The sequence below is a fragment of the Dermacentor andersoni genome, chromosome 9 (genome assembly GCF_023375885.2).
Source record: "Dermacentor andersoni chromosome 9, qqDerAnde1_hic_scaffold, whole genome shotgun sequence".
In the NCBI taxonomy this organism is placed as follows: Eukaryota; Metazoa; Arthropoda; class Arachnida; order Ixodida; family Ixodidae; genus Dermacentor; species Dermacentor andersoni.
In genome coordinates, this window is record NC_092822.1 from 119,729,400 (window position 1) to 119,750,044 (window position 20,645).

Sequence of the window (20,645 nt, forward strand, 5' to 3'; positions counted from 1 at the left end):
GAAGGAGTACGTTTACCTAGGTCAATTAATCACAGGGAACCCTGTTCATGAGAAGGAAATTCATAGAAGAATGAAAATGGGTTGGACCGCATACGGAAGGCAACGCCAGCTCTTGACTGTGAAGCTTACCATTATCATTGAAAAGGGAGGTGTACAATCAGTGCATTTTACCAGTGCTGACATATGGGGCAGAGACTTGGAGACTGACAAGAAAGCTTGAGAACAAGTTAAGGGCCGCGCAAACAACGATGGAACAATAAGAATGTTAGGCGTAACGTTAAGAGACAGAAACAGAGCAGTGTGGATCAGAGAGCAAACGGGGATAGGCGCTATTCTAATTAATATTAAGAGCAAAAATGGAGCTGGGCAGGTCATGCAATGCGCAGGTTAGATAACCGGTGGACTATTGGAGTTAGAGAATGGGTGCGAAGAGAAGAAAAGGGCAGTCGAGGACGGCAGAAGACTAGGTGGGGTGATGAAATTAAGAAATTTGCAGGCACTAATTGGATGGCGGAGGACAGTGCCAATTGGAGATCGCAGGGCGAAGCCTTCGTCCTGCAGTGGACAAGAAATAGGCTGATGATGGTGGTGATGATTCGCCGAGGCGGGTATTAGTATCGCGAGAGATCGAATCATACCAAACTAATTAGCGAACATTCACTCATTCAATTTCTAACTAATCACTTTACGGTACATATTGCAATTTACGAATTGTGGTTTCCGTGTTTGCAAGACGCATACAAGTGAAATAAATTTCTAGGATTACACCAGCTTCCAAATATTATTTTGCAAAATGAGTGACAAAACAAATGGGCGTTCTAGTTTCTTGCGTGCTTGAAAGCATAAAATATCGTCTTGTTAAAAAAGTTAAGTGGACCAACAGTACAGGTGAGTTTTATGGCGCATATCCACAAACTGGTGTTATTTTGGAAATTCATGCCAAATGAATGAGTTTGACGTTATCACGGGGTACAAATCTTAATTGCAATATCTGGCATATAAACATTAATTAGGAAGTTAAGTGTTGATTGTTGTTAATTACTTGAATATGTGTTTAGACTTTACGTGCAAGCAATGTCCGCTTTGCTGAACAATCCAGTTCGAGGAATAGAATTATGGCATCTGTAACAGCCGATTTTTAAAGATTTCATCAAACTTAGAAATTATCACGCCGCATAACACTACTGTCCAAATATCCCTTCAGTCTAACCTTGCTAATATTTCTGAATGGTGTGATGATACCTTACTAGGTAGTGAGGCTCAACATTAATAAGTGTGAAACCACATCGATTCTTTCAAGCTTAAAGGGATGCTGCATCACTCATCGAGCGTGCTGGAAAAACGCAGTCTGCGAATGGCATACGCCACTCTGAAAATTTCAGCCACATGTTGCAGTCGTGGGCGGTGCGTGGAACTGAAGCGGAGCACGAGTTGACATATTTCTCATACACTCTCTCTTCAACCGAGGCCTGCTCCTCGAAGGCTTTGAAGCTGTTGGCAGCTTGCTCATGTCGTGAGTGCAAGGTTCCCATAGACGGCTACTATCGGCTGAGCCTGATAGCCTACATCGATCACGCATAATGTTTGGATCAGTACGCTTCTTCATATGCTGTTTATGCGTTTATTTATTGATGCAATTTAATCAACTGATTGAAGTAAGGAAAAATCTGCTTCCGAATATCGGTAAGAATTACACACTTTCTGAAGAAGCAAACTATTGTTTCCTCACGCTCGGCCGCTGCCGCCGGCGTACTAATTAAAATTTCGCCACCCTGCTTATCGGTGTCGCTGCCGCTTTGTATCACTAATTTTGATTAGGTTCGAATACTCGACTAGCTCGTACCACGCGAAACGTAAGGTCAGACCACACAAGTATTGCTTAATGGGTGAGTATGAAGGAAAAGGAGAGGTGAAAGAATGAGCACTATTAAATCGCTCCTCCTGTTACTTCTCCTCTTCCTTCATACTTGAATCGAGTTGTGCTAAATCAAGACAAGTCAGACCACTTGCATGTTTCCTAGCGCGCATTCACGTTTGGCCAGAGGTGGGCAAATACCCTCATTTTTTTGTTTTCCTTTTTTTTTCCACCGCAAGTATCTTCCTGACCTCGCCCTCACATTGCGAAATTTGGCGGCCCTGCCTCACCCTCGTTCTCGCTTATAGAGCAATTATCCGCCCTTCCTTACCCTCATGCTCAAAAGGATACCATGATTCTCTTACCTTCCGTTTTCTACAATATCAAATAGACAATTTGCTCTACCCGCGAGCTCAGTTTGGAGCAATGATTGTCTAGGGCTAGTCCTATTAGACAGTTTTAGTACTGCGTACGTAAGATCGCCAAGTTCTGCAAAGTGTGCATGTGCCGAACGCAACGCGAACGGTACGGGATGCGTACGCGGCCGCTGCGTACGCACGCATTCTTGCGTGCCTACGTGGGGAGCCTTGCTTTCTGCTCTCGTGGCTCTCGTTTGTTCGGGAGACAAAAGCGTTTCCCTAAATGGCAGCGTCAAAGGCGACCAGCTGAAGGCTGCACTTTTCAATGGCCTACGATTTGGCTTTGCTGCGTGAAGTGAACGCGCAGAAGCCATTCCCGGAACCTGCACGGTGGGAATGCATAGCAAGAATAGGAACTTTGTTTTCTGAGAAAGTGTTCAGTGTGTGCTGTGTGTGCTTGACCTGCTTTCTGGCGCAGTTCGTCGCAAATGACCGTGCCAGCGTCAGAAAACAAGTACTCGGTTTTGAAGCGAAAAGCTTCACTACGCTAGTCAACACCGCGCTTCGCCCGAGCCGGCGTATGTAGGGATGGCTCCGTAAGCGTGTTTGAAGTCGGCGCAGGTGGCCACCGCCGCGCGCTATGCGTCATCGTTTGACGTTCGCCGCAAGCGCGTGTTTATCGCGGAGGCCGACTACATTACCGCTTGCCAGAGAATAGGCGTGCGCATTCAACATGGAAGGAGAAGAGAGTGATACTACCGATACAGATAGCTGTGTTTATGGCTGTACAGAAATCGCAAGACAATGTGCTCAACAATGAGGAATAAAGATGTTTAATAATCCTGCATAACTTATGTTATATATCATTGATAAGCAATTTGCATAAGTACACAAGGCACACGTATAGCATAACCATAAGCTAACCAAAGCATATCCATAAGTGAAACCGTAAGCATAACCATAGGCTAAATCATAAAGCACAACCATAAGCTAGACCATAAGCATCACCGAACCTTTTCGCTTCGAGATGTCCAGGCTTAACCTTAGCTAAGCCCCAGGCAATTTTTTTATTTTTTCTCGATATGATTCGTGTATTTCATCCGTACTACAAGTACAGTCTCTTAAAGGCCTAAATATAGTTCGACGAAGCGCGAACGCGCCCACACGTTACATCACGTTTGCAAGATTAACAGCGTCTAGCTCGACCGACGGTTCGACGTACTGGCGGACGCGGCCAATGCGCCCCGCCCACCCGGCGTCTAACGCCCGCTTACGTACGTCGGCATTCGCAGTACTAAAAGCCCTACCGCGAGACGCTCTCCTACGTTCCGCAAAACACTTGCGTGCTGCGTACGTATCGTCATGGCGCAGTAATAAAACTGTCTATCGTCAAAGCGTGCCACACTGCTTTGCTTTCAGGCGCTTGTCCATAGGTCGGCAAAATAAACGTAGCTCACTCAGACTCGCTCACAACTTATACTTTTTGCTAAGGGCTCACTCGTACTCCGACTCACCTAAATTCCACTCAGCGAGGCTCACTCAGATTCAAACTCAGCAGATCTCTAAATCAGCTCTAAATCAAAATCAGCTAAATCGACGTTCAGTCGAAGTGTACGATCGACGATAGTAATTCTATAACTCTGCTTCGCCTCGTCCTTCTCGAAGCTTGCGCTGGCAGCTGAGCAGTTGGAATGACCGGTCACTCCACAGAGGCAACAGTAGTACCACTCATCATAGACATTGCCACAAGCGTAGTTTAGCAGCAGCATGACCAACGAACGAGCAGTGCTATGATATCAAGCCACGCTGAACGGCAGCCGCAACTGCTTTCGCACGAAGGCCGAACATCGAAGCAAAACAGGGGAGGGTTGGAACGAACGCCGAACAAGAATGGTAAGTGCACTGACGAAACCTACAAAAGTGGAGAAACGGTGACAGCGTCGAACTTGCTCGCTTGTCGCAACAACGCCGCCAGCAGCGCGCCTCCTTCCACCTTGGCCGCAAGAGAGAAAGGGCAGGCTTACGCGGCATACACTAGACTCGAAGCGCCCGGAGAACTTCGCGCTTTGCAGCGGTCCTTCCCCCGCTTTCTCTCCAAGCCTGCTCAAACTCGAACAGGGGAAGTACTTTGGGGGGAGGGGGGTGGAAGTGCGGTGCCGATAGTCCGGACGCAGCGGCGCCTACTTTCGCTGCCCGTGCTCTGCGCGGGTAAAATTGGAGGCGCGCGTTCGGGAAGTAGTAGTAGTATAAACTTTTATTAAAAAAAAAAATCACATTCAGGTCCAGTGGGTGGGTCCCTCAGTCCAGGGCCCCACTGGCGATCACGGCACGCCGGGCTTGGTCGAGAAGGGCCAATTGGTCCTCCCGCACCGTGCTGGCTAGCCACACCTCCCACTGCCTACTGTTGGAGTTTTGCCCCATAAGGGGTGATTGGATTTCTTGTGGCCGACTCTGGCACGACCATGTGATATGGTCAAGAGATGGCCGCCCTCCGCACCAAGGGCAAGTGTTGGGGTACCGGGTGGGGTGTATGTGGTGTAGTAGGAGTAGGTGTGGGTATGTACGGGTTTGTAGTCGGCGCCAGTCCCGCATTTGCGCTGAGTCCAAGGATGTGTCTGGAAAGCTATACCGTTGCCTTCCTCGTCTCTGTGCCTCCAAGATATCTTTTGCTGTGATCGGAGATTCTACGAGAGTGCGTTCCGTCGCTCGGATGCTATATTCTCGAGCGAGGCGGTCCGCCCTCTCGTTACCCCTCACTCCGGCGTGCGCCGGACACGACGTAATAGCGTGGTGTTCCGTGAGATTTCTTCCTAGGATTTTGATGGTGAGTTTGGGCAGGGTGCCTGCCATGAAAAGGCGACATGCCGATTGCGAGTCGGTTAGTATTAACGCAGAACGTGCTCTATTTTCAGCGTCACGTATAGCCAGAGCCACCGCAGTAGCCTCTGCTGTGGCCACCGACTCTGTTCTGACTGTTGCGGAAATAGTAGTTTGTGCGTTTGTGGCTACCACAGTAAAAGTTTTGCTATCCTGTTTGCACGCGTCCGTGTAATAAACCTCCGGATTTCTACCGAACCTGCGTTCGAGTCTCCTGGCCCGTGCAAGGCGCCGTTGTCTGTGGTATTTCTCGCTCATGTTTTTTTAGGGATTGGGGACACAGAGATCTGAGCTCGTATGTTCGGTGGGAGGAGTTCTGTTTGGTCGTTACAATGTGCCGGTCTGAGTGGATACCCTAATCGACGGAGAAGTGTTCGACCTTGCTCCGTGGAATTGAGCCTTTCTCGTTGTGCAATCAGTGTTGCAGCCACGAGTTCTTCAAATGTGTTGCTAATACCCATTGCATTAAAAAGGGTCGTGCTAGTGCAAATCGGTAGACCAAGCGCCGCCTTATAAGCTGTGCGTATGAGGGCGTTTATTTTAGTTTCCTCTGAGTTTGATACTTTTTGGAAAGGAAGGCCAAAGGTTACACGGCTTATGATAAATGCCTGTACGAGCCTTATTGTCTCTTCCTCCTTGAAGCCTTTTCTGTTTCTTGCTACTCTGTTTATCATCCTAGACACGCTGTTAACCGTTTTCCGGAGATTTGCGATCGTGTGCCCTACTGCTCCATTTTCCTGTATCCATAGTCCGAGTATCCGAGCTTTAGATACCTCCTGTATTGTTTGACCTCCCAGAGCAAGCTTTATCGGAAGTCTATCGTCCTTTCGCGTATAAGGTGCTCTTACTCGGATTAGTTCGGACTTCTCCGGGGCGCAATTCATGCCAGCTTTTGTTACATGATCCTCAACAATGCTAATTACCTTCTGGAGGGTTTCCTGACGTTCCCCTAAAGATCCCTTTGCGGTCCAGAGAGTTACGTCGTCCGCGTAAATCGCATGTCCTAAGTTTGGGATCCCTTGTAGTTTCACCGCTAGTCCTTTCATCCCTATATTGAAGAGTAGCGGTGAAAGAATTGAACCTTGCGGCGTTCCTCTTTTGGGGGTCTGTAGAACATCTGAGCGGGTGGATCCTAGCCCTATCGTGGCTGTGCGGTTGTCTAGAAAGGATTTTATGTATTCATATGTGCGCTGTCCGCAGTGCATGTTCGATAGTTCCGTTAAAATGCTTTCGTGCGAGATGGTATCGAAAGCTTCCTTTATATCTAATGCCACTATGAATCTGTCTGCATTTCCTCTCTCTGTGTTTAATACTTCTTCTTTCAGTAGGAGAAACACGTCCTGTGCCGACATATGCTGTCTAAAGCCGAACATAGTTTCCGGGAAAACGTTGCTGTTTTCTATGTACTTAGTGAGTCTCATCTGTATAACCTTTTCGAAAAGCTTACCCAGACATGAGGTAAGGGATATGGGTCGGATGTTTTTTTATGTCCCTCGGTTTCCCTGGTTTCGGTATTAGAATTATCTCTGCATGCTTCCATGCCTGTGGGATTTGACCTCCTTCAGTCCATACATGTTTGTTAAAAAGATCTGTTAGCCCTGTTAAAGCATTGAGGCTGAGATTGCGAATCATGGCGTTTGTTATTTTGTCCGGTCCAGGCGCCGTATTTTTCTTGAAAGTTTGCGCTGCCGCGAAAACCTCTGCCACCGACATAGAGGCATCTAGCTCCTCATTGTTCCCTCCTAAATATGTGGGAGTATCATAGTTTTGCGTGGAATTTGCTCCTATATACATGTCTTCTAGTGTGTCTAGGAGATGGGTATCAGCGTCTCGAAATTCGCATTCAAGTAATCGCAGATCTCGGTTCGTCGCTGTTTTTGTACTTGCAGGATCTATCATGCTTCTCAAAATGGCCCATGTATTTTTTGTGTGTACGGTTCCTTGTAGAGATTCACAGAATTGGTGCCAATTATTGCTTTCTAGTGTTTGTGCATAAGCATTAGCCTCCTGTGTTAGTTGAGCTATACGTACTTTGAGCTTTCTATTTAATCTTTGTCTTTTCCATCGTCTCGTCAGGCTTCTGCGTGCTTCCCATAAATGTATGAGGCGGCTGTCTACCGCTGTTATATCCGATGTTGTAGCAATCTCCCTCGTTGCTCTTTCGCGTGTTTCGCGTATTTGTTCCACCCAGGTTTCAATATCTTCTGTGAAAATGAGCTGCTCTTGTTTATCTCGATATACAGTCCAGTCTGTAATGCAAGCCCTCCCTAGGGAGCGACGGATTTTGGGGGAATTGATACCTATCGAGACAATGTTATGGTGAAGGGGAAGTCTCGCTTGTAAGCGCAGAGCTGCGTATTGCCGTGCTTAATCTTGCTTTCTTTACTCGTGTGATGCATCCAGTATGGTATCGCCGTCCACTCCGCAAATTTAGCTATGTTTTTCTGTGTGTTTAGGTCGGCAAAATAAAAAGAAAATTGACTCACAATGCCGGCCCTGCGGAAGTGGATTTCCAGCGAAGACCCCCACTACAGCTGCTCCAGGGGTATGCCAATGCTGTATTTGTCAATTCCTCCTCCGACGCATTATTCAGCCACAGGAGAATGTGGATGGGCGGACTTCCCCTGTGCTGGAATTCCGCGGCAATACGACCGGCGACAGCACGCCGCCACTGGTCATACTGCCGTTTCTTGACCCTATGCAGCTCCTCGTGTTCAAGCTACTCCTCGGGAGACCTAGCAGGCGTTGCCTACCCATAGCTTTGCTGCAGCAGCAACGAAATCATTTGCTAGGCTGGTTCTCTTATATATGAAAAGCTAGTGACGTTACTGCCCACGTCGCAAGCTGCCCTTGCAGCGGCAGCTTGCGCGATAGTAATCTGTGCCTGGGAACGTATGCGGGGAGCTCTACGTGCCTCGCATTGTGAGCAAACTGATAAACAAATGCTGCTTTTCTCAAGCGTAAGGTCACATCTTCCATGTATGACACAGAGGTTGCATAAATCGGCGGTGAGCAAAGTAAAAAAAAAAAAAAACAGGAACTTCAGTAGTAATGACTACACTTCACTGGTAATTGAATATGCATACATTACTGCATTGAAAAGCCGAGGCGAATACTTTTCTAGCAATAAGCATGTTTGTTAACAGCATGAAGCGGACCAATATTTATTTACAGTTTATGCATATGGATGGCGAACTAGATAGCACATGATTCTATGTGATGAGTGCTGTCGTGTTTCTACTAAATCGCTAGCGGTGTTTTTCATGCCGAATGTTCCCGGTTGATTACAAAAATTTGAAAACAGAAAATTTGTCGGAATTAATCAATATATAGTAAGCAACCACGAGTTAATCTATTCAAATATTCAGCACATCACCCTCATCGTTGTACCGCATATTTATCTGCGTAATTTTTCGGTGTTAATCCACTCCTGCTATAGCGCTTATTGCGCTGCAGTATGTAAAAATAAATAAATAAATAAATAAATACCACACTGGATAATAATTTTTTGATTGAACTTGAAAATACTCGTCAGTTCATTTTATCTTTTGCTGGGTTCTTATATAACTTATACATTGTACATTTATACAAATCCGGACACTTGCCATAAGTCTTAATAGGGCTACACCCCGTAGAAAGAACATAACTTCAATGTTCAAAGAAAAAAGATGTTTCCATGAAACATACTACTCACCCTTTGTACGATGAAGTGTTATAGGTGTATCTGCACTTTATTGTCACAACCGATCCACAGTAGAGATGATAGGCGTCGCAATCTCCCCATGACCCCTACATAAGGAAATAAACCCGAACGGGTATTACAGCTGCATCACAGACCAGCTTTTCTGTGGTAGCTGTTTCTATGTACGTACAGACTAAGGAATAAAAGAATTGCTAGCTTTCAGCGTCATTGTCTGAATATAAATATCTTAATAATCGAAAGTAAAAGTGAAATTTACAAGACATCTATTGGTATTCTACGAAAAGTGTGGAACTGGCCAGGCTCTAGTTATCTGCGAACAAACGTAGCTAAACGCAACTACATATTCTACGTCACGAAAGAGCTTGTTGATAACGAACAGTGAATCTTTAAACTATAGCAGCAAATGATCCGAAATTTTAATCTAAACTACTTTGGCTTATAAACATCAACAACATCACACACAGAGTACAAAAACTGCTGCACTTCAGAAAGTAAGCTATATCATTGTATTGCACCAATTTCCGACTTAGTATCTTGCCTTCATAAATTTGCGTATCCCACACGGAATTATTACTTGCTGAAAAATGGATCCCTTCCCACTATCGTATAATATTGTTGATCAATATACCACACTTCGAGCTATCTTTTACTTGCCGTATTCGTTTGCTTACAATATGCCTAATATATTAGCGAAATATTGCCTTTGTTATCGCGTTCTCATTTTACTTGAGAAGATTCAGCATAACATGATCCTACATACAGGGCTGGACCGAAGTTTCCAGGCCGCAGCTTGCGCAAACAGGTTGACTTCGTGCCCAGTGGCGTGTCATATATCGGATTATGCGAGCCCCAATGTTTTCGTGAAGAGGTAAGCGACGCTGTTTCTCACCGCCCACAGCTTCCGAGTGGCACAATTACTCCAGGAGCTCCGCAACTTGATTGGCAGTGAACGCAGTTGAACACGCTGTGGCCCGGAAACTTCTGACCACCGCTGTACCTAAGTAAACATCAACCATCAAACGTCGCCTACATCTGCAACCAACGGCTTCGTATAGGCTACATGGGCCGAATGCACGTACTGATAGGTCATTTGCTTTTTGATGCACACCAGCAGCGTTGCGCAAGAAACAGTCGTCAGATCATCAAAAAAAAAAAAAAAAGAAAGAAAAATGTTTACTACAAAACTAACGTTGGCTGCTTCATCCGTTCATTACTCAATCAATAAAGCACGATCAGCGTTTTTGTTTTTGAACCACTTAACACACTCAATACGCTTACATCAAACCGTATTGTCAGCAACCCTTCTTACAGCCCGTGCTATAAATATTTCGTACAGTCTTTGTAAGCGACACTCATCATAGCCTCTTTATGCAATTAAGAACTTTTGAGCATATCAACTGGTACCGTCGTTCTGTTTGGTTCCTGGGTAGAGATCGAAGCATGAGCACAACTGTGTAAGGAACCAGCTGATTCGGTTCCGACATTTTTACACCGTCACATTTTGGAGAAACGTTCCCATAAGGAAAACTACATTTCGGGACAAGCTAAGTACATGGCATCGATGACATAGTTTTTGTGTGCAAGCGCTGCATTGATTGTGATGAAGTTTGTTATATTCAAAGGAAAATGTAAAATCTAGTAAGTGGTGCAGCTGGATATTCAATTGAAGTCGTATATCTCCATATACGCGAATTCTTAAAAACTGCAGTTTTATTAAATCCGGCGTGTCAAATGTAGAGCTCTGTAACTAAAAAAAAAGTAATTTTCTAAGTTGCACCTAATAACATATCTATAGGGGACAAAGTGATTGTACTATACACCGCTCTAAAATATACCATTAATTTGCGAGTAGGGGTTTCTATAAAGAATCACACACAATGTGACAGGTTCACGCAAGTTATAAATTAAACATCAAGTTCGTCCGCTTGTTATACTCCAACAGTTCAGGTTTACAGAACCGAAATGCCAGCTTTTGGTCGCAGACATGCGCATTTGTAAACTTTGTGCCTTCAGCTTTTTTTACTCTTCTACGATCGTGTTTTCAGCTATTTTTTGTAAAGCATGCAAGGCCTTAAGTCAAATTTATGCTGCCTAGAGTTGCTAGAATATAGCTTTCTCTCTCATATGCAACGGAGTATACGGGAACTGGCCCAGCGAATATCCAAAAGAGGATTTCTGCGTTTTACATTTAATGGTGCAGAAAACTCAAAGATGGCTCGAGCTGACCCTAGCTAAAGCTTTCTCTGAGACAATCATTCATATTCCTTGCGTGTATCGACTGCGATTGTGATCTTCTCAACTATTCTAGTGCTAAAACGAGATGTTCGCTCGACAGGTATTCATTTGCGTGGGTCCGGCAGTAGTATGGCGTGCAACCGTGGCAGCTTGTTTCGCCGGATTTCATTTTCGTTAACATTATCATTAGCGTCGGTTAACATTATCGCTTCGAAAGCATTCCCACACAAAACATTTTTTTGCAGAGGTCCAAGCAACTAGGCGGCTAGCTCGATATTTTGTTCACGTGTTCTCCAGTTTCTCGGCCTGCGCACGACCGCGGAATCTGCTCGCCTGCCTGCGCGCCTGTTCTGAGCAGATTGGGTTAGGTGCGCCATTGTGCTTAGGTGTCCGTTGCGTTCTCACATGAGGATATGAAAAAGCCCTCGGCAACGTCCTTCAGTGGGTTCAGCGACGGCTTTACGCGCCACTACTACTCTTTGTTTACAAAGAGAAACATTTGTAATTGCCGTAGCTGTGGCAGAGTAACTGCTACATTTTTCAGGTAAACACCACAAATTGTTAAATGCTTAAGACATAATGACCTCTTACTGTGTTGCTGGTGGACCTCGCAAATGTTTTCTTGTATCTTCCGGGTATCGGGTGGTGTTGTGACAAAGTCTGGGCTTTATCAATAAATGCTTTTATTTCACTGGTAGGTCAAGGCGGTATTATTCAGGAAGATCGAGCGCTAACGTGACTACATTTCATGAACAAATAACTTCCATCGTCAGGGGGAGTGCGGAACTTTCTACCGAAACAAGCCTTTGAATTAAGAAAGTATTTGCCCAATGGTCCAGGAAGTAGCGAAGTTACCTGACAGCAAAACAATAAGTTAGAAAACGAATTCGGAAGAAAGAACTATAATCGGCTGTTCTGAACCCAGATTTGAGATCTCTCATCAAATACGCGAATCTATCAATAAATGATTTCTCTCTTAATTAGAAGTGCAGTGTCACATGGTTGAGTGCTTAGACAGGCTTAGTGCGCGCAAAGAGAGAAAACTATTATGTTGAAACTTGACTACACAACTAAGTTGATATATTGGGGAAAGATCGGAAGCTTTAAGGCACTGATGTACTCATAAGAAAATACTTCTATGCGACTCTGGCATATTCGCGAAGAGCTGTCGCAGCGTTATGTCCAGCTCAGGAAAGAAGCCAGCAGCACGCGGCTACAGCATGACGAGCTTCTAATCGATATTGTTGCAGGAAGCTGGCCCACGAGTGTAAAATAATGGATATTTACAACAGAGGTATATGGCGTTCAGGCAACTGCCAGACTTCGTCTTCATCTAGTCTAATTCAACTTCTTCCTTCTCTTCACCGTAACATCACCCTCCCGGCGGAAGTTATAGAGCCTCACTTAATGGGGGGACATAGGGCTTGAGCCTGACGACGTGAGCAACATCGCTAGTGACGTTGGGAGGCACTGGAGGCTTACCAACTGGGGAGATCTCGTATGCCACGTCGGACAGTTGGCGTAAGATCTGGTACGGACCAGAATAACGCGAAAGTAGTTTTTCCGGCAAGCCGACGCGACGTGAAGGCGTCCAGAGAAGGAGGGAACCAGGTGAAAAATGGGAGTCTCGGTGCCGAAGGTCGTAGCGTCGCTTTTGAGAAGCTTGCGAGACTGTGAGGCGATGACGGGCGACTTCTCGGGCCTGGGCGGCTAAGTCAATAGCATCGCGAGCGTAACCAGTGTTGCGTGATTGTACTGCGGAAGGTAGCAACGTGTCAAAGGGCAAGGTGGGGTCGCGGCCATACAACAGGTAAAATAGTGAAAATCCGGCAGTGTCATGACGGGACGAGTTGTATGCGAAAGTGATGTACGGTAAAGCGACGTCCCAGTCGCGGTGATCGTCGGAAACGTACATGGCCAGTATTTCAGTTAGCGTACGGTTGAGTCGCTCGGTGAGGCCATTCGTTTGAGGGTGGTACGCGGTAGCAATCCGGTGTTCTGTAGAACAGGAGTGGAGCAGATCATCGACTACCTTCGATAAAAAGTAGCGGCCGCGATCCGTCAGCAACTGGTGAGGGGCGCCGTGGTGCAGGATGACGTCGTATAGTAAGAAGTCGGCGACATCGGTAGCGCAGCTGGTTGGTAACACTCTTGCGATGGCATATCTCGTGGCAGAATCGGTTGCTACAGCAATCCATTTGTTTCCTTTGATGGAAATTGGAAAGGGGCCAAGGAGGTCTAGGCCCACACAAAAGAAGGGCTCTGTAGGGATATGAACTGGGTGCAGCAAACCAGCGGGAAGCATAGCAGGCGTCTTCCGGCGCTGACACAGGTCGCAAGAAGCGACATAACGGCGCACAGAGCGATAAATGCCGGGCCAGAAGAAGCGGCGCCGCAGGCGGTCGTATGTACGAGTGATGCCCAGATGTCCAGCACTAGGAGCGTCGTGAAATTGCTGGAGCATGGCGAGTCGAAGATCCTTGGGAACGACTAGGAAGAGCTCCGGGCTGTCAGGATGAACGCTACGACGGTATAAAGTTCCATCGCGCAAGGTGAACATCCGGAGGGACGGGTCGTTGGGTGAGGAGCTGAGGCGTACCATAAGTGTTCGAAGAACAGGATCTTTGCGCTGCTCGTCGCCAATATGGAGGAAGCCGGAGAGGGATAGAACACTGATGTCCGAGTCTGCATCGGTATCGTCCGGTTGATCCACGGGATTGCGGGACAGGCAGTCAGCGTCTTTATGCAGGCGCCCTGACTTATACATAATAGAAAACATATATATTTGTAGACGCAATGCCCAACGTGCAAGTCGTCCAGTTGGGTCTTCAAAGAGGAGAGCCAGCAGAGGGCGTGATGATCGGTTACGACGCAGAAGCTCCGACCGAAAAGGTACAGCCGAAATTTCGCGACCGCCCATACGAGCGCGAGACAGTCTCTCTCAGTAATGGAGTAATTTCGCTCGGCCGTGGAAAGAAGGCGGCTAGCGTAAGGGATGACACGGTCTTGGCCCTGTTGACGCTGAGCGAGGACAGCGCCGATGCAATGACCACTCGCGTCAGTTCGTACTTCAGTGGGCGCAGAAGGGTCAAAGTGTGACAGAATTGGAGAAGTTGTAAGTCGCTCAATCAGGGTAGAGAAGGCTTTCTCCTGCAGTGGTCGCCAAGAGAAAGAGACGTCTTTCTTAAGAAGGTCAGTGAGAGGGTGAGCGATGTCGGCAAAATTTTTCACAAATCGCCAGAAATTAGAGCATAAGCCCAGAAAACTAAGGACATCGTTTGTTGAACAAGATACGGGAAAACTGCGCACGGCGTGAACTTTCTGTGGATCAGGTTTGATTCCGGCGGCGTTTACGAGATGGCCGAGCATGTTAATTTCACGGCGACCGAAATGGCACTTTGAGGAGTTTAGCTGAAGGCCAGCCCTGCGAAACACGGAGAAAACACGGCGAAAACACAATCACATCGTCGAGGTAACAGAGGCATGTGGACCAGTTCAAGCCGCGCAAGAGAGAGTCCATCATTCACTCGAATGTAGCTGGCGCATTGCATAAACCAAAGGGCATGACTTTAAATTGGTACAGACCGTCCGTTGTGACGAAGGCGGTTTTCTCGCGGTCCATCTCATCGACGCTAATCTGCGAATATCCGGAGCTGAGGTCAATTGATGAAAAGTATTGGGATCCGTGAAGGCAGTCAAGAGCGTCATCAATGCGAGGCAGGGCATAAACATCCTTCTTTTTTATCCTGTTGAGGTGACGGTAGTCAACGCAGAAGCGCCACGAGTTGTCTTTCTCTACTAAGACAACCGGTGATTCCCACGGGCTACTGGAAGGTTCACTGATGTCGTTGTCCATCATCCTGTCTACCCCTGTCTGTATGATGGCCCTTTCTGTTGCGGAGACATGATATGGCCGCCTATGAATGGGGCTGGCGTCACCGGTGTTCATGCGATGCGTGACTCCAGATGTCTGGCCAATTGGACGGTCGTCCAAATCAAAGATGTCCCGATAAGATGAGAGCAGGTGACTAAGAGCTGCTGTTTGCTCGGAAGGAAGGCCAGGGGCGATCATCTTAGAAACATCGTTCGCGGGCGTCGAGTTGGGAGGAGTGGGTCCGGATTAAGGTGCTCGGCAGGGCAATATTGCGCGGCAAAACCACGTCAGTAAGGGGCGACACGACGTACTCGCCATCAGGTACGAGAGGGCAGGGCGTCAGGAGGACATTTGTAGCCACCTGTGGAGACAGCCTTGCAAACTCAGCAGAACATAAGCGGCGTGAAGCACAAGTTGTTGCGTCGGCAGGAAGCGGCAGGTCCAACTGTACAACACTTGCGGAGCAGTCAACTTGGGCAGAGTGTTTCGAAAGGAAGTCGAGGCCGAGAATTAGGTCGTGCGGACAGTGTTCAAGGACGATAAATAGAACAACGGTATAATGGCCCCCTTTGGTCACACGTGCTGTGCACATTTCAAGGACGGGTGAAGTACTCCCATCGGCGACTCGCACAATGCCCGGTACGGTGGGTGTCAGAACCTTTCTGAGCCTTCGGCGGAGAGCAGCGCTCATAACTGAAAGCTGCGCTCCTGTATCAGCGAGAGATCTAACAGGAACGCCATCAACTTCAATGTCCAGCAGGTTTCCACATGTAGGCAGGATCAACAGAGGATTTGTGGGCCGGGTCGGAGTTGCAGCTTCACCTCTGGGAGCTGCACCGCCTAGTTTCCCGAAGCGAAGCGACCGCTTGCAGAAGGGGACGAATAGCGATGAACGAGAGGCGAACGCGACCTACGACTTTGCGGAGACGGGGAGCGGCTGGATCTTGGTGGAGCACTGTCGGCATTGATGTTCCTAGTCGGCGTGTAGGGCGAGAAACTACGATTGTCTGGTACTTGGGGGTAGTGACTCGGAGACGACCACCCAGGACGCGACGACCAGTGGTTGCGGCAATGACGGGCGATGTGTCCGATACCGGAGCAATTAAAAGAGATGGGTTTATCATCCGCTGTGCGCAAGTCAGCTGGGTTGCGACGGAGTGGCGGAAAGCTTTGCGTCTGGGAGCGAGCGGCCGGAGGAATCTGGTAGGTGTTTGTATGGCGGGCCGAGCAGAGAGATGGAATGCCCAAACTTGCTATTTCCTCCCGAACGACCGCTTGTATAAGGGAGATAGTGGGCACGCTTTCCCGACAGTCGGAACGAGCTGGAGCCGGAGCCATGGCCTCAAGGCCAGAATACATGGAGCGAACTTTCACGACGAAGTTCGGGCGTCAGAAAATCTGCCGCGGCGCGACGCCGCATGTTCGTCGGGCTGCGCTACATGGAGCGAAGACAGGCCGGCCGCCGCCGGCGAGTCACAGAACACCTATACAAACTTAGAGAAGGGAAACTGTACCTTCCACAGTGCTACGGAAATAAGCGTAGCGGTGGCGTCGTGAACTAAAGTATGCGACCACAGGTGGCGCTGTACAACAGGAAACGGAAACGGGATTTTGCACAGTATGGCCGCTTTACCAGTTGTTCTGTGGCTTTACTGGGTTTCTGGCTGCTGCGCCTCGATCGTGCTCCCGCCAGTTTAGTTGCTGTGTAGCAAACGTAGCGCCTACATATTTATGTAGGCGCTACGTTTGCCACACAGCAACCAAACTGGCGGGAGCACGATCGAGGCGCAGCAGAAAACATGTAGCGCTGAGTCATATCGAGTTAAGGCACACTCTGAACTGATTTTTAAGGGCATCCCGAGCGGTTTTTCGTTTATTACGCCGCCGTTACCCCGAGTTGTGCCGCCGCGCTCCAGCTGTTGCATTTCGTGTAGGGCTACTGACAGAATGCGGTTTCCAGGTGGCACGATGACCTCGACTGGAATAAACGCACACGACACCAAAGATTGAGTAAGCCTGAAAATATTTTATTTGCATTTTACAAGTACAACAAAATGCACACGTCTACGCATCCACACAAACGCGGTTACATAGTCAAGAACATAGTCAAGAAATGGCTCATTAATAAGGGTAGCTAGCACAAACGCACAAGGAAGAAGACCTAAGCTACAAAACGTACGGTCGGCTGCTAAGTATAATAATTTCCCTGCCACCGCGTGTCACTTTTATACAGCATCTTTACAGCACTACCAGGCCGGGTAGTTTGGCGGAAAGAACGCAACAGCTTACGGCCGTCAGCTGCCTCTTCCTTACGGGTGTCATAATTATCCTAACCTCCGCATCAACGTCGTGCAAATCCGCATACAGGTATCTGTATCTGAACCATATGTGCCAGCTTAATACATGTGTAGTGAAATTATGATAACCACTGCGACTTATCAAACATGTATTGGTTTTGCAAATGCGCATTACAGCTGACGGAACGACATACTGTAAGTGAAGCACAAGAGAACAAGGACAAAAGGAGGATACAACACTTGAAGAAGAAATGAAGAATTAGTAGGCGTACAGCAAACAAGCGATGACGGAGAACACACGATGATGCATCGGGTGTTCTCTGACATCGGTTTGCGTACTTACGGAGTTATGGAGATCAACGGCATAAAAACGTACCTTCAAGCGTACTCCCTCAACCTCCGCCGCATTCATTACGATAATCAATGCCTAAACAAAATGAGGCACTATTTTTTGCCAAGAGTAGACCTCTTTACTGCAAGTCTATGTAATGACTCGCAGACGAAACCAGCATGCTTTCGAAAATGTTTTACCGCCGTAGTATTTGAACGCCAACGGCCAGGAAACACATCGATACCAATAGGCTGTCGGCTGTCGGTGGTTAATCAAGTACAAAAACCTTGACGCTATGACAAAAGCAGCTTCAACAATCAAATTAAAAAAAAATCAACTGCTTATTTGCCTCAGGTAAAAAAACATCCTTAGACACCTCGATTGTTTATGTCAATGATTTGTGTAAAGTAAAAAATTCAGCATGTTTAGCGCCCCTAGCAGAAAATGAACAAATTAAAGTATTCGACCAAATTACAGTAGCTCCACTTGCGCGCTTACGCTGAAACACGCCTCGATTGATTTTTCGCCCTCTGTGGCCATTTGCTGAACTTGAGAGTGTGCGGGGCCTGGGCGAGTCGCTGCGTTGTTATCAGTGTGGCTAGACGAGGCAAATGCGCTGTCGTGAAACACATGACAAAAAAAAAAAAAAAAAACTTTAACGACAATTATTATCGCTTTTGAATTACAGAACACTAAAAACGCGTAATATTTTGTTTAGAAATGATTTCTAGTCTTTTTTATGTGTTTGAGACATTCATGTGCCGATGTAGTTTAAAGAAAGCGGCGATGCTATGCGTTGTGGCAACACTGGGTGGGTAAACAACTTTCGGCTCCTTCAACTCCGCGGTTCTGTTCTGTGGCTCAACGCGCGCGCGGCAGAAACAAGCAGACCCGAAAGTAGCGCACGTGAGCTTGTCTAACCATGGCTGTTATTAACTTGTTAAATTCCAGCCGCGCCGCTTTGGATGCCATGAATACGAAAAGCGGGAGACCGGCGTGAACGATAGCGCGGGATCGGGATACGCGGGGAAGCGTAGCCGGAAGTTGGGGCGGATAGTGAGACCTTATTGGCTTGCTTTGGGGCGCCGCTCGTTTGCCGCTACCGGTATCGTCGCCGCCCGACGAACTTTTCTGCGCCAGCTGGATCGGCGGCGAACGACGTTTTCTCCGCCGCCGCGCGTCGCGCGTACGCCGCCGGGCGTCGAACGCCGACTATTCGTCGCATATTCGCTCCATGTATTCCGGCCTTCAAGCTCACGGCGAACGATGCGCGTGATATCTTCCGCTCCTGTGGGCTGAACGAACCGCGGCGGGTCTTCGCAAGATGTCGCGGCGGTATTGGGCAATCGGTCGAAAGTTTGAGCGACGCGGCGGCCCTTCGCTTGTTCAAAGCGCCGGCACTCCTTTATAATTGCATCCACAGTAGCACAATCCTTGCACATCAGGAGATTGAAGGCACCGTCTGCAATACCTTTCAGTATGGGACCAATCTTGTCTGCCTCGGTCATGTTATCAACCTTGCGATAGAGGGCCAGCACATCCTGTACATACATGACATAGGATTCTGTGGACGTCTGAGCGCGGCACGCAAGTTCTTTTTTTTGCGGCCAGCTGACGACCGACAGGTCTGCCAAACAGGTCTCGCATTTTTAATTTGCAGACATCCCAGCTCGTTAGGTTAGCTTCGTGTGTGTCGTACCATTGCTTCGCAGTTCCTCTTAGATAAGATATCACGTTTGCTAGCATCGTTGTCGGATCCCACCTGTTGTTGTCGCACACACGCTCGTACATCGTAAGCCAGTCCTCGACGTAGGCGTTGTCCGTGCCACAAAATGTCCCTGGGTCCCGCGGATGAGTGAGGATGACCGTTGGCACGGGCAGCTGAGGTGCTCTCGCTTGTGTCGGTTGATTTGCCATTGTGGCGGCAGGTAGATGACGTCCGCTGCGAAGTTCTGTCATTGTACCCCGCACCTTCCACCAAAATGTTGCAGGAAGAAAGGTGGCCCACGAGTGTCAAATAATGTATATTTACAACAGAGGTATATGGCGTTCAGGCAACTGCCAGACTTCGTCTTCCTCTAGTCCAATTCAACTTCTTCCTTCTCTTCGCCGTAACAATATGGCTAGATATCTGTGAAATGGTAGAAAATGCCGCCACGGTGGCTTAGTGGCTGTAGGGTTGCGCTACTAAGCACGAGGCAGGGGGATCTAATTCCGGTCGTGGTGGCTGCATTTCGATAGGGGTGAAACGCATGAACGAACGTGTTCCGTGAATTGGGGGCATGTTAAAGATCCCCTGGTTGTCAGAATGAATCCGGAGACCCACACTACAGCTTGCCTCATAATCAAATAGTGGTGTTGGCACGTAAAACCCCAGAATTCAAGTAAAATCTTAACAAGAAATCGACAGTAAAGGCCTCCTAGAAATCGCTATTCCGAGGCAGAGACTGACGTTCTTAGGAGTATTCATTAACGCATGCAGTGCACCTAATAAGGAAACTTCACTTGATTGACTCCAGGAATGTTATATCAGAGCAACGGTTTATGTACCGTAGCCTGGATAAATCAATCGATCAATCGCTAATGACGAGTTTGTGCCGCTGGGTTACTTGGTAGTAAGCTTCCAGACGATAAGGTTACAGGTCAACGATGGGGCTTGCAGCGTTCATTAAGTACGACAAGTTTTTCTACGGTTCCTTAACTACTTGACACCAAACATGTGTGGTGCAAGAGGAAGAGCAGCAGTACAGTGCTGGTAACTGATGTATTCTATCGGTACCCTGTATCGGCTCCGTCGTTTGCTGACGTCTCCTCCCATTTTGCGCCACAACGACCCAACGGCACCTATTGAGGTACACACAGAGGCCAGCGGTGTTGGCCTCGGCGCTGTTCTAGCGCAGCGCAAAGAAGGGTTTCCTGAATATGTTGTGGCATATGCAAGCCGTATGCTTACTAAAGCCGAGACCAATTACACCGTCACGGAAAAAGAATGCCTGGCGATCATCTGGGCGCTTACCAAGTTCCGGCCCTATTTGTATGGTCTCCAATTTGATGTCGCCACGGACCACCATGCACTATGCTGGCTGTCGTCATTGAAGGATCCCTCAGGCCGTG

At 47.8% G+C, this 20,645-nt stretch overlaps 1 protein-coding gene across 1 annotated transcript in view; it reads right to left on the minus strand.

The window, feature by feature from the left end:
- The window catches only part of LOC129384468 (uncharacterized), a 187,490-nt gene that overhangs the window by 29,362 nt on the left and 137,483 nt on the right, over positions 1-20,645 (minus strand). Inside the window, exon 5 of the mRNA XM_055069932.1 lies at positions 8,786-8,880. Coding sequence (XP_054925907.1) covers positions 8,786-8,880 — 95 coding nt within the window. The remainder of the gene's footprint in view (positions 1-8,785; positions 8,881-20,645) is intronic.